General features: G+C 43.7%; 1 protein-coding gene across 5 annotated transcripts in view; it reads left to right on the top strand.

Annotated features, from left to right (window-relative positions):
* Window positions 1–20,082, top strand: part of LOC146191247 (tudor domain-containing protein 7-like) — a 57,303-nt gene that overhangs the window by 22,057 nt on the left and 15,164 nt on the right. For 3 of the 5 annotated variants that reach the window (XM_084601736.1, XM_084601732.1, XM_084601735.1), the window contains exons 10-17: window positions 2,359–2,416; window positions 4,437–4,577; window positions 8,822–8,971; window positions 12,098–12,193; window positions 13,973–14,085; window positions 14,854–15,082; window positions 15,802–15,924; window positions 19,855–19,959. In XM_084601736.1, coding sequence (XP_084457862.1) covers window positions 2,359–2,416; window positions 4,437–4,577; window positions 8,822–8,971; window positions 12,098–12,193; window positions 13,973–14,085; window positions 14,854–15,082; window positions 15,802–15,924; window positions 19,855–19,959 — 1,015 coding nt within the window. The remainder of the gene's footprint in view (window positions 1–2,358; window positions 2,417–4,436; window positions 4,578–8,821; window positions 8,972–12,097; window positions 12,194–13,972; window positions 14,086–14,853; window positions 15,083–15,801; window positions 15,925–19,854; window positions 19,960–20,082) is intronic. The other 2 variants (XM_084601733.1, XM_084601734.1) reach the window with 2 other exon arrangements.

Genomic DNA, 20,082 nt, shown 5'->3' on the forward strand with positions numbered 1-20,082 from the left:
CCAAGGATGCGGAATCAAATCCCGGCCACGGTGGCCGCTTTTCGGTGGAGGCGAAAAGCTAGGCTCCCGTGTGCTGTGCGATGTCAGTGCACGTTAAAGAACCCCGGGTGGTTGAAATTTGCGGGGCCCTCCACTACGGCATCTCTCGTAGCTTGTGAGTGGCTTTGGGGCGTTAAACCCTGTAAACCAAACCAAACTTATTTCTTAGCACCGCCGATTCACTGTTTTATATAGGCTGACAGCTTTCAATGAGCAGTAAAAACGTGGAGATCGCTTCATTACTGAGCACTTTCTTTCTATCTTCACTCATATTAGCAGAAAAAACGCAGCAAAGCCTTCGCTTATGCACGCTCACATGCTCAAACATACTCAATAACGACGCAGTGCAGCAGGTATGGAGCGAACAAGTGAATGAAACACGCGAAAAGGAGAACGCACAATGCTAAACTCGGGCTGCAGATATGATGAAAAACGTGCCAAAATAACCTCCCACATCATTCCAGTTAGCTAGCCTGGCAAGCGAGCTTACGTTAAGAGACTGAGGAACAATAAAGCAAAACAGACCAAAACAATCCAGATATGTCGTGGCGGACTGAATAATGTGCTCGTCATTTTCATCCAATCCACGATCTGGGCCCGTAAAAGTCCGTGCTGCCTGCTCAGGGTCGCTCAAAGTAGTGATGTTCATGTCACGTGGTACGGCAACCGTGCTGATGCGTGCGGGTCATCCGTGATCCAGTCCGCTCGTCTGAACTTCATTCTTTTACCTGCTGCCCAAAAATGTTATTACCAAGGAGGGCAAGGGCTATTAGGGCCTTGTATGCTGGCAAAGGGGTGCTGCCAAGGGGGATGCTGCCACAGGAGATGAAGCACAGCTTTCGCCACCCCAAGGATGGACCGAAAGTCAGAGTTATTTAGTGCTAAAAAAAAAAAAAGAAAGAAGAAGAAATCTAGTCGTGATTTCAGACAGGGAAGAAAAAAAATAATTAGGGCCATTATTCTGGTTGCAGCATTACTTAGAAGGGTAAAAATATTTTGTACTTTTTAAAAGATTGCGGTCGGAGCTTCAACTTTGGGGCTGTAGTTCATTGTCTGAAGATGAGATATTTTTCTTTGAAGGCCAAATACCAACCCGTTCAGACTTTGTGTATGGAGTCAAATTGTAGAGCCATTGCTGCCAGGGTCGAAAAGGGAGATGTTAGCCGCTATAATGTTTCATTACGAGGCATCTGAACTGCTTGAATGAAACTGTGTGGACCCTCAGAGCAATATAATATCGCTGTGGTCCTTCATAATGATAAGATAGAAATCAGCACTTGCAAACTCCCTAAACCTCAACACGCACAAACTTGTTAAACCTGGAGAGAAGTAATACACTGCCAGCGTCTGTAATAAACAAATTGAGAAAAGTGCTAACGAGGATTGAAAATCGGCATTCATAGGCTCCTGCAAGAGAGGGCCATTGAGGATAGAAATCAACTTTCGCACGCTTCCACTGGGATCGGGCAGAGAAACAGAAAGCATGCAAGCGGGTGCCCATAAAACCACGCAACTCATTGAAGATCGAAATTTGTTTTTTCTGTGTGTTATCGGAAGCAACTTTGCTAAGGCTTCCAACTCCTACAAGGGGCAGCATCTCCTCGTCAGCACGTGCCCAGTAAGGCGCAAAATTTTGAACAGCTCTGTTCCAGTTTGGCAAAAACCATCAAATGGTTGAGACTTGTTCGTGCAAGGCACGTGTATTGTTGCCTTGTCTAGGAGCGTACGTGTGATCATGTGTCCGTGAAGCTCGCACACGTGGTCTCGCATCTAAATGCGCATTATACATGGCTCATTAGCAATGAAGCCTGGTGTAGTCTCGCATGTTGAAGGATGGGCACGAGAAATCAGGAACAGGTAGAAAACAGAAAGGTAAAAATATTTGAATTGATGCCAAATTTCTCGGGGAGATATGTGTAATCAAAGGAAAGTAATTGAGCTGAAAAGAAAATTTATTTAGCTTCAATAGGGTGGGAATTGAATCCAGTACCATTATATTGCAAGACGGGCACACTATCCACAGACCACAGAGAAGCTTGTTGGTGCAGGCTGTCTAAGAGTGGATATCCAAATAGGCTGTCTAAGAGTGGATATCCAAATATGCGACGCTGTCAGTAGCAATGATGGTATCGTCAGGCAACAGTGGCACTACGACTATGGTCCTTCCTGTCGTCTAGAATGCATTGAAATGATGCTTGTCAGAAATCGTTATCAACGACCCAGTACAATGCGGGGTGGACTAAAAATGTGTTTGCGTTTACAGCATGAATAAGCAGACTTAAATGCTGACCACATTTTTGTTGTTCTTCCCTGGTCCAGTATGACGGACAATCGATGCATCCTGTACCCTCAGCCGTATCAGCCAGAACCTGCCCAGGTAAATATATAGAGCTACGATGTGAAATAGTGCGCACAGGATCCCGCAGAAGATTTTGCAACATGGAAGCCAGAAAACGAAATTGACTTAGTTTTTCTCTGAACTTGAGGCACAGACTTGAGGCATGTTTACAGGGGACTTCCTTCATTGTACACTCTGGAAAGTCAAAAAGTCTTCAAAGCTGAATGGTTTGGAGAGCTTCTAGTATTAGTTTACAATAGACATCATGCAGGAAACCTGATGAATACTAAGGAACTATACTTGTATGCATTGGTTACCATTAACGCTTGGTGTCATTCTACCATTCTAAAGTGCCAGTTGACCAATTTGTGCGCACCGCTCTGGTGCATTGGTTGGACAAATTTAGAGCAACAACAAAAGGGAGGTGAAAGCATGATTGACTGAGATCGTACATTTTTGTGGCTGGGGCAAAATCTTCTTGATTGCTTTCTGTTTGTTTTGTGCCTGCACTGCTGGGTTATTGTAAGGGAGAATGTTACTTACACAAGAACATACATGCGGTATGTTAGACTGAGCAGATGAGCAGTGTAGTAAGTTAAGCACGTGCTGTGCAAGCAAGGTAAATGACTCATTGCTGCTGTTTAAGTTGTTTGTCAGAAAGTCTCAAGGTTGAAAGCACTCGGCAACAACCATTTGGCAACTTTCCTCTTTTTGGAAAGAAGGGCAGTGCTGTAAACTCCCTTTTAATCTGACATTGAGATAAAATATTAGATAAGGTAATATTGGATAAGGGATTGTGAGAACATATGGTTGATTTCCAATGGGGTTCAGTGTTAAAAACAAATTCACTGAAGAATAATGGTTTCGCGTCGCCGTTGGTTTTAGAGGAACTTTGATGGCGACTGTGAACCACAGCAACCCCGTGCAAAGGCACTCACAGGGCATCCTCGCTGCACTGCCAACAAAAAAAAAACAACAAAAAAGGGTTTTTATGGAAGAAAGTGCTCCCCCCACAAGATGGATTTGGCTTACTGTCTAGCTAAACTGTAGTTAATGCAGGAACTCGCTTTCTTATGGGGAATTTTTTTTCGTCAAGGTGCAGAAAATTCAGAGCACCTTCGCGCCTACACTGGTGCAAAGATCTGACACGACCAGATTTAGGCATTGCGCATGCCTTTTGCCACATGTTGCTTCCGACGAACTGAAAGTCCCATAAGCGCAAAGTATATCTGCTTGTTGGCTCGGGGCTTAAAAAAAAAGCTACCCGAAGGCTGTTTTCATATAGGGTAACATGAGCTAGTTTTATGGCCTTTCCGAATGGATATTTTATTCATTTTTGAATGTATTGTATTTGGACACACTCAGCATGCCCGCATATCTAGTTCAAGGGCACTATTATTAAAACCAGCAATTATTTTAGTTCTTTCAAGTTTTTTGTCTAGAAGGGGGTCGACTGTAGTTGGCACCTTATTTGCCAGTCTATGCTTCACACCTGCATATAAGCCACTCCTCCCCTGGAAGCAGCAGCAGCCAAAAAAAAAAGAATCTTCACACTTCCCGTATTTACCAGAGTCTAACGTGCCCCTGACTCGAACACACACCCTACTTATGTGACTGAAAAATAAAAAAAGCAAAAAACTGTGAGATTTACTTCAAACATGCACCTCCTTGTCAACCTCCCGAACTGCGCATGCATAGCATCGCGTGTAACCATACATGGCCATTACAGTAGAACAGGAATTGTATATGCATGTGCACAGTATGTTGTGAAATCTTGAGTTGCACAGTGGTAACCATTCCACTGCCTGTTGTTTCTTTTCAAGTTTCACTGTTAATGTCTGAATAGAGAGTTGCATAAGAGGCACCAATGATGTGAAAACATGGCTTATACCCTGCAAAGTACGAAATTTATTGTCAAGCTCCTCTTCGTTGATTTACTGGGATGTTAATTGAAATTGCTCAACAACTATATTCGCTGGCTTAAAATTAAAATGCGGTTACATTACGTCATGCATAACTAAAGTAGTTTTGATTGCTGCTACTCTTGTGTGTCTCCCAGCAGGGAGAGCCTTGCAGCCCTGATGTGGATCCAAGCCCCGCTTTCAGCAAGCTGCCTCTGCCTAAGGACAACCATTGGGACGTGTATGTGACATGTGTTGTGAGCACAGCCGAAGTATACTTCCGCTTGGTGGACTTTAACGTGAGTTTGATTGTCTTTTCCTGTGATGAATGCAATTTTTTTTGGTACATTTTTGTGCTGCCCAGGTCTAAAAATTGAAATTAAAGTGCCAGTGCAGTAAAATTAAAGTGCCAGTGCAAATTTGTTTTAATCTAGAAAACTTGTTCCTCTTTACTTTTAATGTTGAAAATTGACAGTAAAAAAGAGAGGGGGGGGGCAAACTGTCACAATTGCTCTCCTGTATCTTACAGTTAGCCAATGAAAGGTGATTATCATGAGCAGCAGAGGAAGCTAGCACGAGGCATACGAAAATGGACGCTTCTTTTCGACACCTAACTGGGCACGCAGGGGCGATAAAATAGCGACATATTTTTCCTCCTCTGCTCCCTCCTCCATTTTCTTCCCTCGTTGATCCAGTAGCAGACGACGACAGTCACTCAGGCCGGCAATGTGTTTTTGCCAGCATTCACAGTTGCTGACTGATTTTTTTTACTCCAATAATTCGGATTTGCGCAATTCGGATTAGGACTTCATTCAGGAAGGATCGTGCTCCTCATAGGAATGTGTACATTTTCGTGACTGGTATTTCGAACTCTATTATAAGAGTTCAATTTTTTGGACCAAATTTGGCGCCAGCGATGCTGTGGAGATGTTTTTTTGTCAAAGGCTTGTTTTCTCGGCATGACATAAACATGATTCCAGGAGTTCCATTTTCACTACTGTCGTTAGCCGTGGAAACTGAATGTTATTGCTTAACGCAGCACGTGTATTCGTGCCTTGCATGAGCATGACCTGCATTTGCGTCATGGTGTGTCACGAAGTGGCTGGGCATGACAAAAGCAGGACTGGCCGAGATATTCTAACTGGAGGGTCATAGGAGTCATAGCTTTGCATGATTGCTTCTGCGGGGCATCGCTGCGCCTGCGGTGACCGCCTTGAGCGAGTTACATGCTTCCCGACGGTGTGCAAGCCTGCCACCTGGGCACCACTTAGTGCGTGCGCACTGGCAGCCACTTTTTTCACGGGTGCAGCATGGCTGTCGGCTGGCATTGGCAGACAAACATCTCGCATATGTGACTGTGTGCCAAAGCTTCGCTGCTTTTCTGAATGTGCGTATCATGTGCTTAAAACAATTGAGCTGCGGCTACTTGAGAAGCCTTCAAATGTTTGTAAGCTTTAGGGGCTTTTAACGGGTATTGAAACAAAAGTGAAATCGCAGAGAAAACATCTTACCTCTGCCTAGCTACACAAATGCAAAGGCTCAAGCATCATGCCCCCAACGAAGTTATTTTTCTATGTATCAGCAAACTGTTTCAACACACACATGTACGCACACAGATAGGGCAGACTACCACTCCAATGGGTCGCAGCTTCTTTCTGGATCGGCTTAGACGGCTTTGAGGGCTGCAAATTTTAGCGCACTTTTTGGGGGCAACAAAACGCAAGCCAAAAATGAACGCACATGCTGACTGGTTTACTCCATGTGATGCTCATCACCCAATGGGAATGCGCTAGCGTACACCCTGCCAGACCGGGGAGAAGGAAAGGCTGAATGAGGAGTGAGTTGTGGCAATCTACAAAGCTCAAAACACTGTATGAAGCTTGAAGGGCTTTAAAGGGTGCAGCACGCTCGTTTAGCAGGTGCCCATAGAGTCACTTTTTAAAGGTATCAATTGCGCAACAGCAATTAAAAGCAGCAGCTGGATGTACCAAAAATATGTAGGCTTTGCGTGTCTGTCAGCTCTCCCGATTTCCCTGTCCATTTTTGCAGAATGTTGGCATAGCTTCATTGAGTGGGAAAGTTGCAGTACGTTTTTTTTTCTTTCAGTTCTTTTTAAGTAACTTTGATTTTAGCCAACACATGGTTTTGAGAATGCTCAGAGCTAACCAAGTTTCTGTGCACAAGAAGTGTCCAAAATACATATCTGCTTTGAAATTATTCACAAATACAGCTGAGCCCCGCTATAAGAGACATGGGTGTAACAGACAATCGGGTATAAGAGACACCATTTAACCCAATTGTTGACCGCCCTATGACTTTCATTAATTGGAGCTCTTATTTAACAGACATTGGATGTAGAAGACAATTGCTATAAAGGACAAATAGCCTTAATGTTTGGTACTCAGTCTTGCTTGTAACAGACATTTTAACATTAGATGCGGCACCATCCATCGCCAGGTTAAGTTGCAGAACAGAGACACCTGCGCCGTAATTATTAATTATAACTTCAGCAAACAGAGCAGGTCAGTCGACTATGAAATGACTAAAAGAAGCGCCTGCAGTGGAAATGCAACGTAGAGAACCTCTTCAGGCTTGCCAAGAAGAGCAGAAGCACAACTGCACATGCGAGCAACTAGGCGAGCATACCGGCAGTACGCGTTGGGTTCTCCAATTGGTGTAGCTTCCTATCAAGAATCACCATAGGTGTTGTGTCCATTAGTTTGAAGAATAAAGCAGAAATTGTCTTATTACGTTGCATTTCAGTAGGAGTGACAAATCTATCTGGTAAATCCAAAGAAAGAGCTCAGCTAGTGCCGCTGACATAAACAAGCTGTAAAAACAAATGACATAAAAATAGAGGTGGTTCTGCTCTGGTGAGGACAAATAAACTGCTCTGGTTGCTATTCAATTAGTTTCAACTTCACTCAGGAATGCCTCACTTGCTTTTCATTTATTTTTAGTCTGAGCAGCGACATTCACAGACTTGTTACTCACAGCCGCTGCTATCCTTTCACAAATAAGCATAAGTTTCTGAGTGATATTTCTGCTGGGGATGTTTTATTGTTTTCGTTACTTTTATGATTTGGTGGCGCTTTTTTCACTTGGGTTTTGTAGTGTTACCAGACACATAACTTAGTTGCGAATCGCTATTTGCGGTGCCACATCACATCGGGATTACACTTTGCTATCACCGCAAACGCAGTTCACCAACATATACAGCTTTGGCCCAGTGGCCATGAGGCTCTTGGTCTGATTTTTAAGTTGGAAGAGGCTGTGTTGCACAGCATCAATGCAGCCATGAAGCAGACCAAGATTTACAACTATTTCAGCAATAAATAAATGTAAGAAAGTTGCAAAGTGTGGTCAGTGCGTGGTGGCTTACCAAGAAAATGCAGTATGTAAGTGAAAGCTATAACAATGCTTTGGCGACAGGATATAGCCTCCTTGCGTATTTTAGCCATAGCGTGCCTACGTCGAAATAATGTCTGGTTAGAAAATGTGAATGTGGTACCCTGTTTATAAGGGACCTCTCATATAAGCGATCTTCTCATATAAGCGATAAAAAGTGCTTCCCAGTGCATGTCTCTTATAAAGGGGTTTAACTACTGTTCTTATCAAATTAGTTTCAGTAACAGAAAATCCCTATATTCGCATGTTCACATATTTCTAACTGATCAGCCCCTGCAGGGCTTTTTTAGGCATCGAGTGGTGATATCCTTGCAGCTCCTGGGCTAAAATAATGTCTCCCAGCATTTGGCATTAACATTGTCAACATGATTGTGTTCACCAGGAAATTCGGCGTCAGTGTTGGCGTCGCCGTTGTGAGGGAAAAACCACGAGCGTGGTGCTGGCAGTTGGTAGCTGGGAGCTGACGTGGCCACGCACCGACGGGACGTCAGGTTGCCTGATGTTACGTTTGACAGGAGATGCCAGCTCTGGTCCTTCCACATGGGAGGGTGATATCACAGTCACCCTACCATCACCCTTGCATTCTGAGTCAGACACGTTACCCTTAGGCTATGCAGGCATGTTCATACGACTTGGTTAAAGCAGGGCTTTATATATGGTGTGGTAGCCTACGCTATCGTGTAATTCCCTTCAAGGCGGACCTTATGTGTTCCCCATAATTGGCATGTGAATGAGATGTGTCGACTCTGGGATTAAATGTTTGGCACTTATGTTAAATAGTAATGTGGTACCCTCGTTTAAATGAGTGGCACTTAGATCATTTGAGCTGGCGTGCAGCTCAGAATGGTTTGGAAAGCTGCAGTAGTATAAATAACTATTTCTGGTTTAAAATTTTGAAGCTTAAAACTCTCTGTTTGAACAGTCATGACATGGGCTTCACTCCTTTGTTACTCCCAAGTACTCGTTTATGTTTACATTTGGTGAAACTGTGACTGGGAATTAACAGTGCTGGCATGTTTGTGGTTATATAAAAGAACACTTTTTGGTTGTCGGTTATTACTCTTATACCTTTTGCGATGTTTGCTTATGTGTTGACTGCTGCTGAAATTTTTCTTACGCTATTTTTCTTCCGAAGGATCAATACTGGGAACTCAGAGATAAAATGGACAGTTTTTATGGGACGAATTCTGCACCCGTTTCTAAAATTGAGGAAACGGCAACTTATGCAGTAAATGTAGATGGCAGCTGGTTGAGGGCACAAGTTCATGACGCCGACGATAACAAGGTGTGTTCACAATTTTATTATTTGTATTGCGTTTGTGTGCGCGCGTGTATGTGCATGCATGCACGTGTGTGTATGTTGTGTGTGTGTGAGTAGGTGTACAGTTGGGGATATTTTTCATACCCAATGTATAGTTCTGGGCAAAATATTTGATGCTAGGGGTATGGCATAGGGGTCGCGTCACGTCAAATGCAAGGGAGCTTGCTCTCTATTCTTTCAGAAAATTTCCAATTCCAGTTTCTTTCAGAATTTGTTTTCTTTTCATTATCGCACTGTTGAAAGTAATATTCCTCAATATTGTTGTGGAACAAAAAAAATTTGGTCATGTGGTGTCCTGAATTTTTCTGACAAGTGCAAAAAAGGTATCCGTTAATATCGGGCAAGATTAATTTGCAAAGAAGAAATGTTTTGTATGAACGTTATTCATTTATTTAATTTAGCCTGAAAAGCATTATTTATAGATGATTTTAGTTTCGATGCCTGGGCGCAGCCATCTTAGTTTGATCATGGCGCCCCATATGAGCCAAATTGGAAAAGTCCGCTCCGGCTCCTCTTAGTCTTGGGCTGAGCTATGCGTGTTGATGCGGCGATGTGGCAGAGTAAAAGTGCTATTTCGCGGTGCTCGTGAAAGCTATCCGACACTTTGGTGCTATTTTTATTTTTTTTGACTGCGCCAGCAAACCGTGTACCATCCGTTTGGCATGGCGGCAGCCGTTAGAAACAGCGCTAGCGGCTGGGGCAACTGCGAAGGACTGCGCTCCGCTTCCGCAGGCCGAACTCGTCAGAGTTAACTGTGAGGAAGTATCTATTGTACCTTTCAGGTTACATGCATTTTAAATTATATTTTATAATCGCAATGGTAACTGTAGATACAAACACACAGCGAATGAACTGTACGGGCAGCTACCGAACACGGAATACAGATACTACGAAAGATGCTTTCCAGTCATCGCTGCTTTGATTTAATGTGAAGTGCGACTCATTTCAAGTCGTGTATTTCCTCTCGAAAATGCATATTTATATTCAATGTTCCGCTGCTTTCATTTCGCATTAAAGGCACAGGCAGCAATCACCGCGGTTACGTCGCTAACCGCTGCTATCACGTACCGAGCTTAGCGAACGCATGCGTGTCTGTGGTTGCGAAAAGCTTACGATTGAGCTTTCCTGCTTTAACAATGTATACTTTCAAGTTAAACCACGATTCAGGAACAGCGTATAAAAGAAATAGTGTCTAAAGTGCTATCCATCGACGATTTTAGGCAGCCTTGGTGCACTCCGGCGGCGCAGCAACATTGTATTCCTGTTCCGTTGTAGCAGCATTGTTTGCACCACGCATTGTTGAGCAAAACATCGAAAAGCGTGCGCTCTCAGCTGCATCATGAACGAAGACGACAAATTCGCAGCACATACAGCAGCGCTTATGAAACCGGCCCGCCCGCTAGCACGGCGGACGATGACGGCACTCTCGCCAAGCGCTACTCTTAGTCGTCGCTAGGCTTAAACTGTTTCGCATCGAAGGCACATCCGACGGCGCTTTGTAATTGCTCAGCTCTAGTGTAAATGGTCTCTTGTGGAACTGCCCATCCCATCGTATCAGTAAAAGAAAGATGTAAATTTCGGCGACTCCTTAGCAGCGGAACCAGTGTGCAGACGATGAGCCGCGCGCCGCACCAGCGGCAGCTGGCTGTGTTGAAAACTTGTTTGTATTGCAGTTATAAACAACATTGTATGGGTCAAAGATCCGCAAGAAAGTTATTTTTTTTTTTGCTCTCGGCTTATTGTTTGGGTGAAAAACAGATCTTAGCACTCTCTTCTGGTACTGGCGGAAGAGATACACCGTATCGTTGGGGTGGAGGGCTTGCTGGAGACACGGCCTGTTTGGTGTGCGTGTTTACTACGTCGGAGGAAGTAAAATGGGCATCATATTCGTGAGTCTGTCATTGGTACTAAGTCTGTTTGGCTTACACAAAACGTTAATAGGCGAATTAAATAAGGGTGGACTGGAAAGCGGTGAAGCAGACACATATCACAGCTGCATTCGGACTGTCGTTGCATGCTTCCCGCATACGCTCTCGGCAATCATATTGCGATTTCTTTGATTGTTAGTGCAATCCGCGAACACGCATTGCTGTTCCGATGACATTACCACTAAAATGGGCGCTAATAAAGGTAGTTAAGTCTCTCAAATGACAATATACTAAGGTGCAAGGCTGCTCTGCTGTGCATGAAGCTTGCGAATGCACAGCCCACTTGTTACTGGCAACAATGGGCCAGCGCAGTGAATCTGGTTAGAGAGTATTTTCCTTCTCTCCTGCTCGCTCTTGGTAAAACGGTCTATACAGCTTTCGTAAAATGTATGTAACATTTGTGACCAATACAAAATACTTCGTAAGCTGTCTGGAGCGTGTGCTGCTTGGCAAAAACGTTCAGTTTGAACAGAATGGAATGAGTTAGTGAAGAATAAAATATGAAATGCGCTAGAGAAAAGCCTGCTGTTCCACTGACCACTTGGAAAAGGCTGGTGTGTGACTGTTAGAAAGTGGTGAGGTGGGCCATGCAGTGCAGGGCCTTTATGACAAAACTACTACCAACAGTGATCAGAAGTCTAGTTCCATAAAAAAGAAACTGCTCCGATGAAAATCGCAAAACATTAGTCGTCGTCGTATTAGCTTTGTAACGATCTACATATTAAAACTTTTACTTGACCACCCTCCCTAGCATAAAATTCAAAGCTGAATAGATAGGAAATTGCATTTTTTTTGCAACGTTACCGTTTCTTGCAGTTTTTGGAAATCTCGTCTTGCGCTTGTCTGGAAAAAGTTGGATGTTACATGATTTGGAAAATTTTTACAGATAATGAAATTGGTTACTTTGAGCACTGCAATAAAGAGCCATGAATTTTATTGAAAAAGTTGTATGGGGAAAGAAGGGGGGGGGGGGGGTGCAAAGCTTAGTGCATTTTGCCTGGAATCACCCATGTTTAAAATTTTTCACGACCCCAAATGTTCAAATTTTCTTCAGTAAGAAGGAAAAACATAAAAACATTTGCGTGCAGTAATTTCCAAAAGTGCAGAACAGCACAGCATGTTGGTTTTCTGATGCGATGCATTGCTTTCTTATTTCCTCCAGGTTGAGTGCATCACTATCGACCACGGAGATGTCGTCATTGTGCCACGCCAAAACGTTTGCAAGCTGCGTCGAAAGTTTTTTAGTCTTCCGCCTCAGGTTCGTGTCTTGTTGAAAAAGTTGAATTGATTAAAAATTGTTTTCATTCGTGCACAGTTGATCGTAGATATACCGTAAAAATCCGCAGATAATACGAACCTGCATAAAATATGAGATGCAATTTTGGTATGGGAAAAACGGGATATCTGTATAAAATGGGAACCAGGAAAGAATACCATAGTATTCATTTGCACCGTATTTCGCGGTTGCTCCGCTAGGCCTATGTTATGTGCGCTCTCGCGTCCACCGCCACCCATCAGAATATGAATAGGGCCACAAACCTTGATTGCCATGGCTGGTTCGCTCTCCTCCTCGCGCGGACATGCTGGGAGCAGAAGAGCAACTCTTATTCGCCCCGGTAGTCATGGAAGCCACATGTTCCTGTGGTTGTTCTAAAACTAGTAGACCGCTTCTATCTCGGACACGGGACAGCAGCGCACCACCTTCCGGTCATTGTACACCTCTCTCACGCCTGATTGCGTCAACACCACACGGAGGCACGCTGAGTGTGCACCACGGAAGTGTTCTCAGATTGAGGGTTTTCGCGATCATTGTCGTTCAGTATTTGTGTCGTCTACCGAGAGTCCCTTGCTGGAGACATCTTTCAATAGAAACTCTTTTTTCTTGGTACCTCTCAACACATTTGGTATCCTGCATTTCCCGAAAGCGCGATCGACGTGCTCGTCGGGAATACTGGTTAAGCATCCATGCAGAGCATGGCCTGGATGGCTGGAGAGGCTCGTGAGCGACCCATGCAATATGCCGAGTGATCCTTCCGTCATATTTACGTCGTATGAGGTGCGATCTACCTCCGGCACGTCGCAGCCACCGTGGTCGCGAGGATCGCTGAGTCGCCATGGTGAAACCTAAACCACCGAAACAGCCATCCGATGCCATCGCTAGGTAGTATCTCCTCACGGTGAAAGCCTGATGCTGATGGTGCTGATTAATAACAAGGCTGGAACTGTGAATTTAGGCTGAAATTTGTTCGGATCCATATATAATACAAGCTGGAAACCCGACGTGATAAAAGTAAAAAAAAAAAAACTCGTATTATACACGGTATTTCACGTTAGGCGGAACACAAAAGGGAAGAAAAACTGCGAATTTTTTTATAATTATTAGCATGCAGCCACAAACTGAAGTGGGTGCTTTGTGTAGAGCTTGTGTTTTTTAGTCACCCGAGTACACGACCGCAGCTACCCTCTTTAGAGTCTTTCCTTTCTCTTCTGTCCATTTCATCTTGCTTTGAGAGCAGGGCTTCAATAAAGGCACTTGACACAATGCAGCATCAGTGCACGGCAAAAGAATCCCAGATGGCCGCTCGCATTCTTTCTGTCACTTGGAAAATCGCTCCAGAGCCGCGTCTTGGTCGTGGTACGAAGCAAACGAAACAGAGCAGTTAATGTGCACGGCATAAATATGTTTCTTGTGGGAATGAGGCTCACTGCTCTGTATGTATCTCTTTCTGGTAGAGAGGGCACAAATAGCCGTAAATTCTCGAAAAACAAGCTGAAGAGAGTCCGCTGCACAGGAGTTTACTGTTGTTCGTTTGTGCACTTTTCAGACAACACCAGTGCATACTGAAGAAATAAAATAAAATTAGCCATTAACTTTCTTCTTCCTTTTCATTGATTTAGCCTGGCAATAGTTGCATAGTGTATGGGGTGGTAGATGTCTGTCTAGGTAGGGATGTTGACAAACCTAATAATGTTCAGTCTTTTTTTTCTTGACCATGTTAAGCTGCTCTTGCTCATGCCAAAACTGCATTTGTTTCAGGCTCTGCATTGCCAGCTCGATGAATTGCTCGACTTTGCAGACGATGAGCAAGCGAACAATCTTCTGAGTGACCTGTCCGTGGGCAAATGCCTTATTGCCGACATTACTGCAAGGTGATTGGTCGCTGTTTTCTTGTTTTTTTTTTCCGGCCACCTTGGCTTTCTTTTGTTCACTCAGCCTGGCACAAGAGCGTGCAGCCATAATTTGTAGCGCACTTGGAGGCCCATTGTTAAAGCTGAGATGCACTCTGATCGATAAGCACAGCAGATGCTTCTCTCTGATAGGCGGCACTATGAGGCAAGCTTCGAACCTGCATGGAAATCGTCACGTTTCCACATAGTCATGTAATAAAATCTGTGTGGTCGTGCCGTCTTGGAAACACTGGCACATTGGAGCTTTGCAAAGGGTGCAGAAGCTGTATGTGCCATGGGTGGAAGAGCCCTCACACACAAGAAAAGTGGTTACATTCGTTCCCAGTCGAATTGTGCGGGAAACGCAAAGTAGAATTCTCATTTTGAAGCTGTGCTTTACATATCTTTTTTTTTATGCCATTGATTTTTACCCTTATTGATGGAAGTATTGTATGAAAAAGTTCTGCGGGTTTTCAATACATTGTTTGGATTATTCTCTGGTTATTCATGCATGCTTTACTTTCTTTATTCTTCTATCTTTGTGGCATGGGCTGATTGTTGAAGCCATTTTGCTTCTTACTGAGTGCCGAAGGAGTGCCCTGAGCTGCTGCGTTGTGTTGACCACAGTGGAGGAGAAATGATCGTGGTAACAGTTAGTTGCTGTTGTCACATATGTGCATATCCGCCTTCATCCGTTCCCTTGCGGTTGTTGCTTCTTGCTTCAGAGGTTGGCCTTTTGTGTACTCGCAGGGAGCCAACATTGACTGTGATCCTGTACGACACTAGCACCGATGACGATGTGAATCTCAATGAGCTTCTGCTGAAGCGCCTCGAAACTCCCATACTGCCCGGCCCCGATCAGATCTCGCGAGTCAAACTCAGCCACATTGATGCTCAGGGCAACCTGTACGTCCAGCTCAGCGGGCCCGGGCTTCGTAGTATAATGCGCTTCATGGACGGTGTAAGCAACCAGATAAAGGTGAGAATGGGTGAGACAGTTACAGATTAGATTAGAATAAGCAGTGGCCCATTCCCATGTGATTAATCCAATTCTACTTTTATACCCATCTTTGCAATCCTATAAAATGACTCTTTCTACCTAATTGAAGCAAATAATTTACCACCACCAAGCAAATGCCAAGGTCCTAGCTCATCCGTGACGCATTTTATGTTGCTTTCGTATCAAGACAAAAAGTTAGTAAACTTTGATGAAACGAAAGAAGTCAATATTCATTGGTGCACTGATTTTGCCAGTGTACTGTGCAGTGTCGGTGCATGATAAAGAGCCCTGGGTGGCCGAAACTTCCGGAGCCCACCACTGCGGCGCCTCTCATAGCTTTGGTCACATGGGAATGTTACACCGTATAAACCAACAGAAACCATTGCTTACTGATGATTGGAAGCTTATTTCCTGCTGCTTGATGAGGTTCTTATTGTCCAGGGCTTATTGTGGTTTGGAGGTTCTAGGTTTTTGTAACAGTACTAGTGCCGAATTAATTTCAGGAGCTACCTTCTCACATTACTTACCGTGAAAACCAAGTTCACGTCTGGAGTGTTCTTGATGTATTTTTGCAGCCCTTGCAGTGTGCAGCATTGACCTAGACACAACACTGGCACGAATTGAACGCATGTTGCCACGGGTGTCTGACTGTTGATGTTGTGACAATTTGTTGTCTCTTACTTTTTCCCGTTCTGTAGCAGAGCGGCCTCTCTCCTGCATTGTCACTTTGCGAGTCAAAGTTGTACGCCTGCAGGCAGCCAGGCTCGGGCGCTTTTTGCCGAGCCCTTGCCCTCTCCACTTCACAGCTAAAAGAGGGAAAGGTGGGTGGCATGGCTCAAAGCCATTGCATATCGTGTCTTTTTTTTGTATGGCAAAAATTTGGAAGCCGTGAAGATTTGCCTTTGTGGGAAAACTATTTGGTAATATTAGGTAGAAGCAGTACAAATGAGGCTTCAGATGGTTAGCATGTTTTCCGGACGTCAAGTCACAGCCACCCTCAGCAGCCATTTTCTTTTAAACTTTTATCAGCCGAGAGTTGCATCTGACTGCTTACGAAATTCAATTTCTTATCTCTTAACCATTTTGCATTTCAACTATTTCAGGGCAAATGAGCGTTGAGGCCATTAGTCAAAGGAAATCAACGAATGTTTTCATGCATGAAAGTGACCCTGAAGCAAAAAGTTTAAGAAATCTATAGAGGTGTTTTTGTAATTATTTAAGTCAAATTTAAAAACTCTGCGTGCGTGGAACCTATAATTTTACACATTTTTAAAAAATGCTCCTGGTGACTGCTTGCAACTGAAGGGTTGTCACCTGCCAACGGGCTCCCTTCCCGTTGACATCATCGGGGCTTGCTGGGTGAGCCCGCTCATTGAACACTCCGAAGTGATGCGAGCTGGAAGGGGCATTGTGGGGTGCCATCGCAATTTGTTTTCTTCACTTTTTTCTTGCTCGCTGGCGTGCACCAAGTTAAAGGGGCAAAGGAGGAACGCCATTTACGATCACCTATACATTGCGTTGCAGAGAGTTCTGATGGAATACCTATTGTTTATGCGCATTTTCTAGTTTTAGGAAATAGCTTAATAGCTTTTCATGGCTTCTTTAAAATTAAAGTCAGAACTGGTTGGCTGACAGTCTAGAATATGCCACCAGTTGCATTCCGTAACTTTTTGGTGGTGATATTTATGGGGGCACGTGCACCAACTCCTCTGAATTGACATGCATTTCAGTGGAAAAAGGGAATTCGAATTGCACTGGTGTATAGGATGCATAGGCAGAAATAGAAGCTTTAGAAACCATAACTTGTGGTCTGGTAAATGTCGGGCTTTAGTACGAAATTTATACGGGTTACAGCTTTCATAATTTGTGCCAGCTGTGTTCTGCTTGCATTGCAAAGAAATTGTCTTTGAGAAAAGCAAATGTGGAGTGTGAATTAAAGTGCGTTTTTGAACACTGTAACTGCCATTTTGTAGCACCCTGGGCAAGGTGGAATATCCCTCGAATGAAGAAAGACCAAAGAATATTACATCATTTTTGGTATTTGAGAAGTTTATTTATTTTGTTATGCCTTGTGATATGGCCCCCTTTACCTCATTCGTATTGATGACTCGATTTATGAAGAGTTTTTGTGGGCACGATACTTGAGCATGTATTCAAGCCTGATTAATATGGAAACTTGCCATTTGCACAGTGCACCCCAGTGCACCCCGTTGACAGTGAAGTTCTGACAGTGAAGTGAACAGACTGCTAGCTTCCCTGCTCAGAGTGCTTCTTTCCTGTAATTTAAATGTGGTACATCTGAGAAGGGACACACACAAGATCGACCGCCTCTGTCTTGGCTTTTTCTGGCTTGTGATGTTGTAGTTTAGTTAGTTTGTTGTGACAAAGTGGTTTTCTATTTTGCTGTGCTTTATGGCACATATACTGATGAAAAGAACCCTCTCAGGCTTCTTCTAGCTACAACGGCGGTTACTGCTTTTAAAGCGCCATTTTGTCCGACCCGGCCACGCTATAAAGCTAAGTGGCAGGCCTTGTGCAGCCCCACCTCTGGGTCCCCCTGTACTTGTAGCGCTTTGCATTGATATCTGCCTGCTTCGGATGCAATGTTGCTTTGAAAGCAGTGACCATATTATAGCTGGAAGTAGATGATCCTGTATGCATGAGGCAACATCAAATGTTCTGCAAGGCACTTCAAATTATGCTCCATTTTTTTTTCTTTTTTCTTTTTTACATATAAAGTAAAATCTCTAATTCGGCCTTCGAGACCAGAAAAAAAAAAAAATGTTTCGAATTAATCGAAAACTTGAATCATCAAATGTCCGTAAATACACTATTGGAAACTGAGTAACTTTATCTGATGAATGCCTGTATGATGGCTGTCTGCATCCAAGATGAAACCCAAGTGAGAAGGATGACTGGTTTTGTCGAGTGCTTTGATTAGTGCACAGTATCCAGGGTTTTGAAGAATTGCTCTAAAATTGTAAAGGCCTTCCCTCCCCCTTTTAGAGCTGCGACATGGCAGTAGTGGCTCTTTACAAAATATGTACTCATTGCATTTAGGGGATGCCTCACCACACAGACCGTGAACAGGTCATACTGTTGCGCACTGTCACCATACTGGCAGAACAGAAGCAGCTCATGAATGCAAGCAAAACATGCGGAGGTGTTGGAACAGTGCCAGTGCCATCTCAGTTCAATTCAATTCAATTTATTCACCAAAAATTTCTGGATGGTGGTGTGGGCACCACTGTTCATGCAGTTAGGTTTGGGCGCTGGCTGCGGGCATTGTACTTTGATGCGGCCTCCCATCCGAAATAACTGGTGCGAGCCTGCCGGCGTCCAAATTAATGACGGTCCGAAGCCATAGACTTGCATGGTTTTTGGTCAGAGGTGCGCTCCTAGCTCGAATTTGAAATTTATGCAAATTCCTGCATTAATAGGCAACAGATTTAACGAGGTTTTACTGTTCATATTGGGAAGTACAGCACAAGAAAACACAAGATGAAAAGGAAGAAGACAAACTGGTGTGTGCTGACTCGCAACTAAATTTTATTGAAGTCTTTTAAGGGGTAACAAGAAGCCTAGAGCACTTGCACTTCGAAGTTTATTGCAAGAAGTACAAAACCTAAGTCACCATTACTGGATAGAACAACAAGAGAGCTGATGGAGGCCTACTTCATGCGAAAAAGACAATCGCAATGTGTAAACCAGCCTTTTATTATACTAGTCGATAAAGAGATGTCTTTGCTTGGTAATTCGTAAAGTACTTAATTTTCAAGGGAAAGGGGAGGGAATTCTTTTTGTTATCTTATCGTCCAGTGATGGTGACATGTTCTGTACTCCTTGCAATATGCTTCGCACTAGTGCTCTAGGTTCCTTGTTATCACACGAAAGACTTGTATAAAGATGTGTGTTTCTTTCCCATAAAATTTAGTTGTCAGCACACGTCTGTCTGTCCTCTTCCTTTTCGTCTTGTGTCTTTTTGCACTGTACCTTTCCAATACGAACCAATACCAACATGCCCAATTGTCCATCCTTCAGATATTGCTGTAATAGAAAGCAAGAGAATGCAGCTCAAGTTTTGAAGATTTTATACAACTTGGGGCCTCTTATGTGTTGTTTTTAATGGGTTCATATTGAGGAGTTGCAGCTGCGTTGTGTAATTGTGTGTTCAGTGGGTGTATGCGTACATACTGCGACTTCTGTACCAGAGTTTTTCTATTTTACTGACTTGTTAACGTTCAAGTGTACTGTGCATATACAATTTTTTTGTTAATGGTCAAGGATATATTTCGTATGAGTAGGTTTATCTCTCGGGAGTCAGACGTGGCTATCTGGGACCTTGGAGGAAAATTAGCTTTGCCAGCTAAATGGCGTGGTATCTCCTTCTTCCATAGTGGAAGATACGAGCAATCCTGGGCACTCCTTTTGGTGCTTGCCCTGTATTTTTCTGCAGATTTTGGGGCCACTTGACTAGCCCACCTTAACTATCACTTCTGATGGACGAGAAGGGGTACAGATAACAGCAGTCCCTTTTAATTCTTCAGCACATGCCAGGCAGATGTAGGTATCCGAAAATTTATGAGTGGAATAGACTTCAAAATACAAGACTTTGTCCTAATAAGGAAGCTTGAAGTGTGACAGCTTTGTATTGGTTGAATTCAAAAAATGAGTCTCGATGCTGTGGGCCCAAAGTGCAATGTATACTAGCGTGTAAGCAGTTTTGTCACTCAATCTTGCCACGTGTGCAGGTACTCGTGAAGTTTGTGGACATTGGCGTAGAGACACTGGTGCCTGCGTCCGACCTCTATGACCTTGACATCTTTGGCAAGGACATTGCAAGCTTTCCTCATCAGGTGTTTGTTGTTCCCTTAATATGCTTTATAGCTCTAGTGCAACTGTAAATAAAGCATGCAGAAAGATGCCGCTATATTTTGTTTTGGTGTCTTCTGTTGTTCTGCAAAAACATTGCGTAATAC

This window comes from Amblyomma maculatum, chromosome 4 (genome assembly GCF_055883805.1).
Source record: "Amblyomma maculatum isolate TAMU_Amacu chromosome 4, ASM5588380v1, whole genome shotgun sequence".
NCBI classification, from domain to species: Eukaryota; Metazoa; Arthropoda; class Arachnida; order Ixodida; family Ixodidae; genus Amblyomma; species Amblyomma maculatum.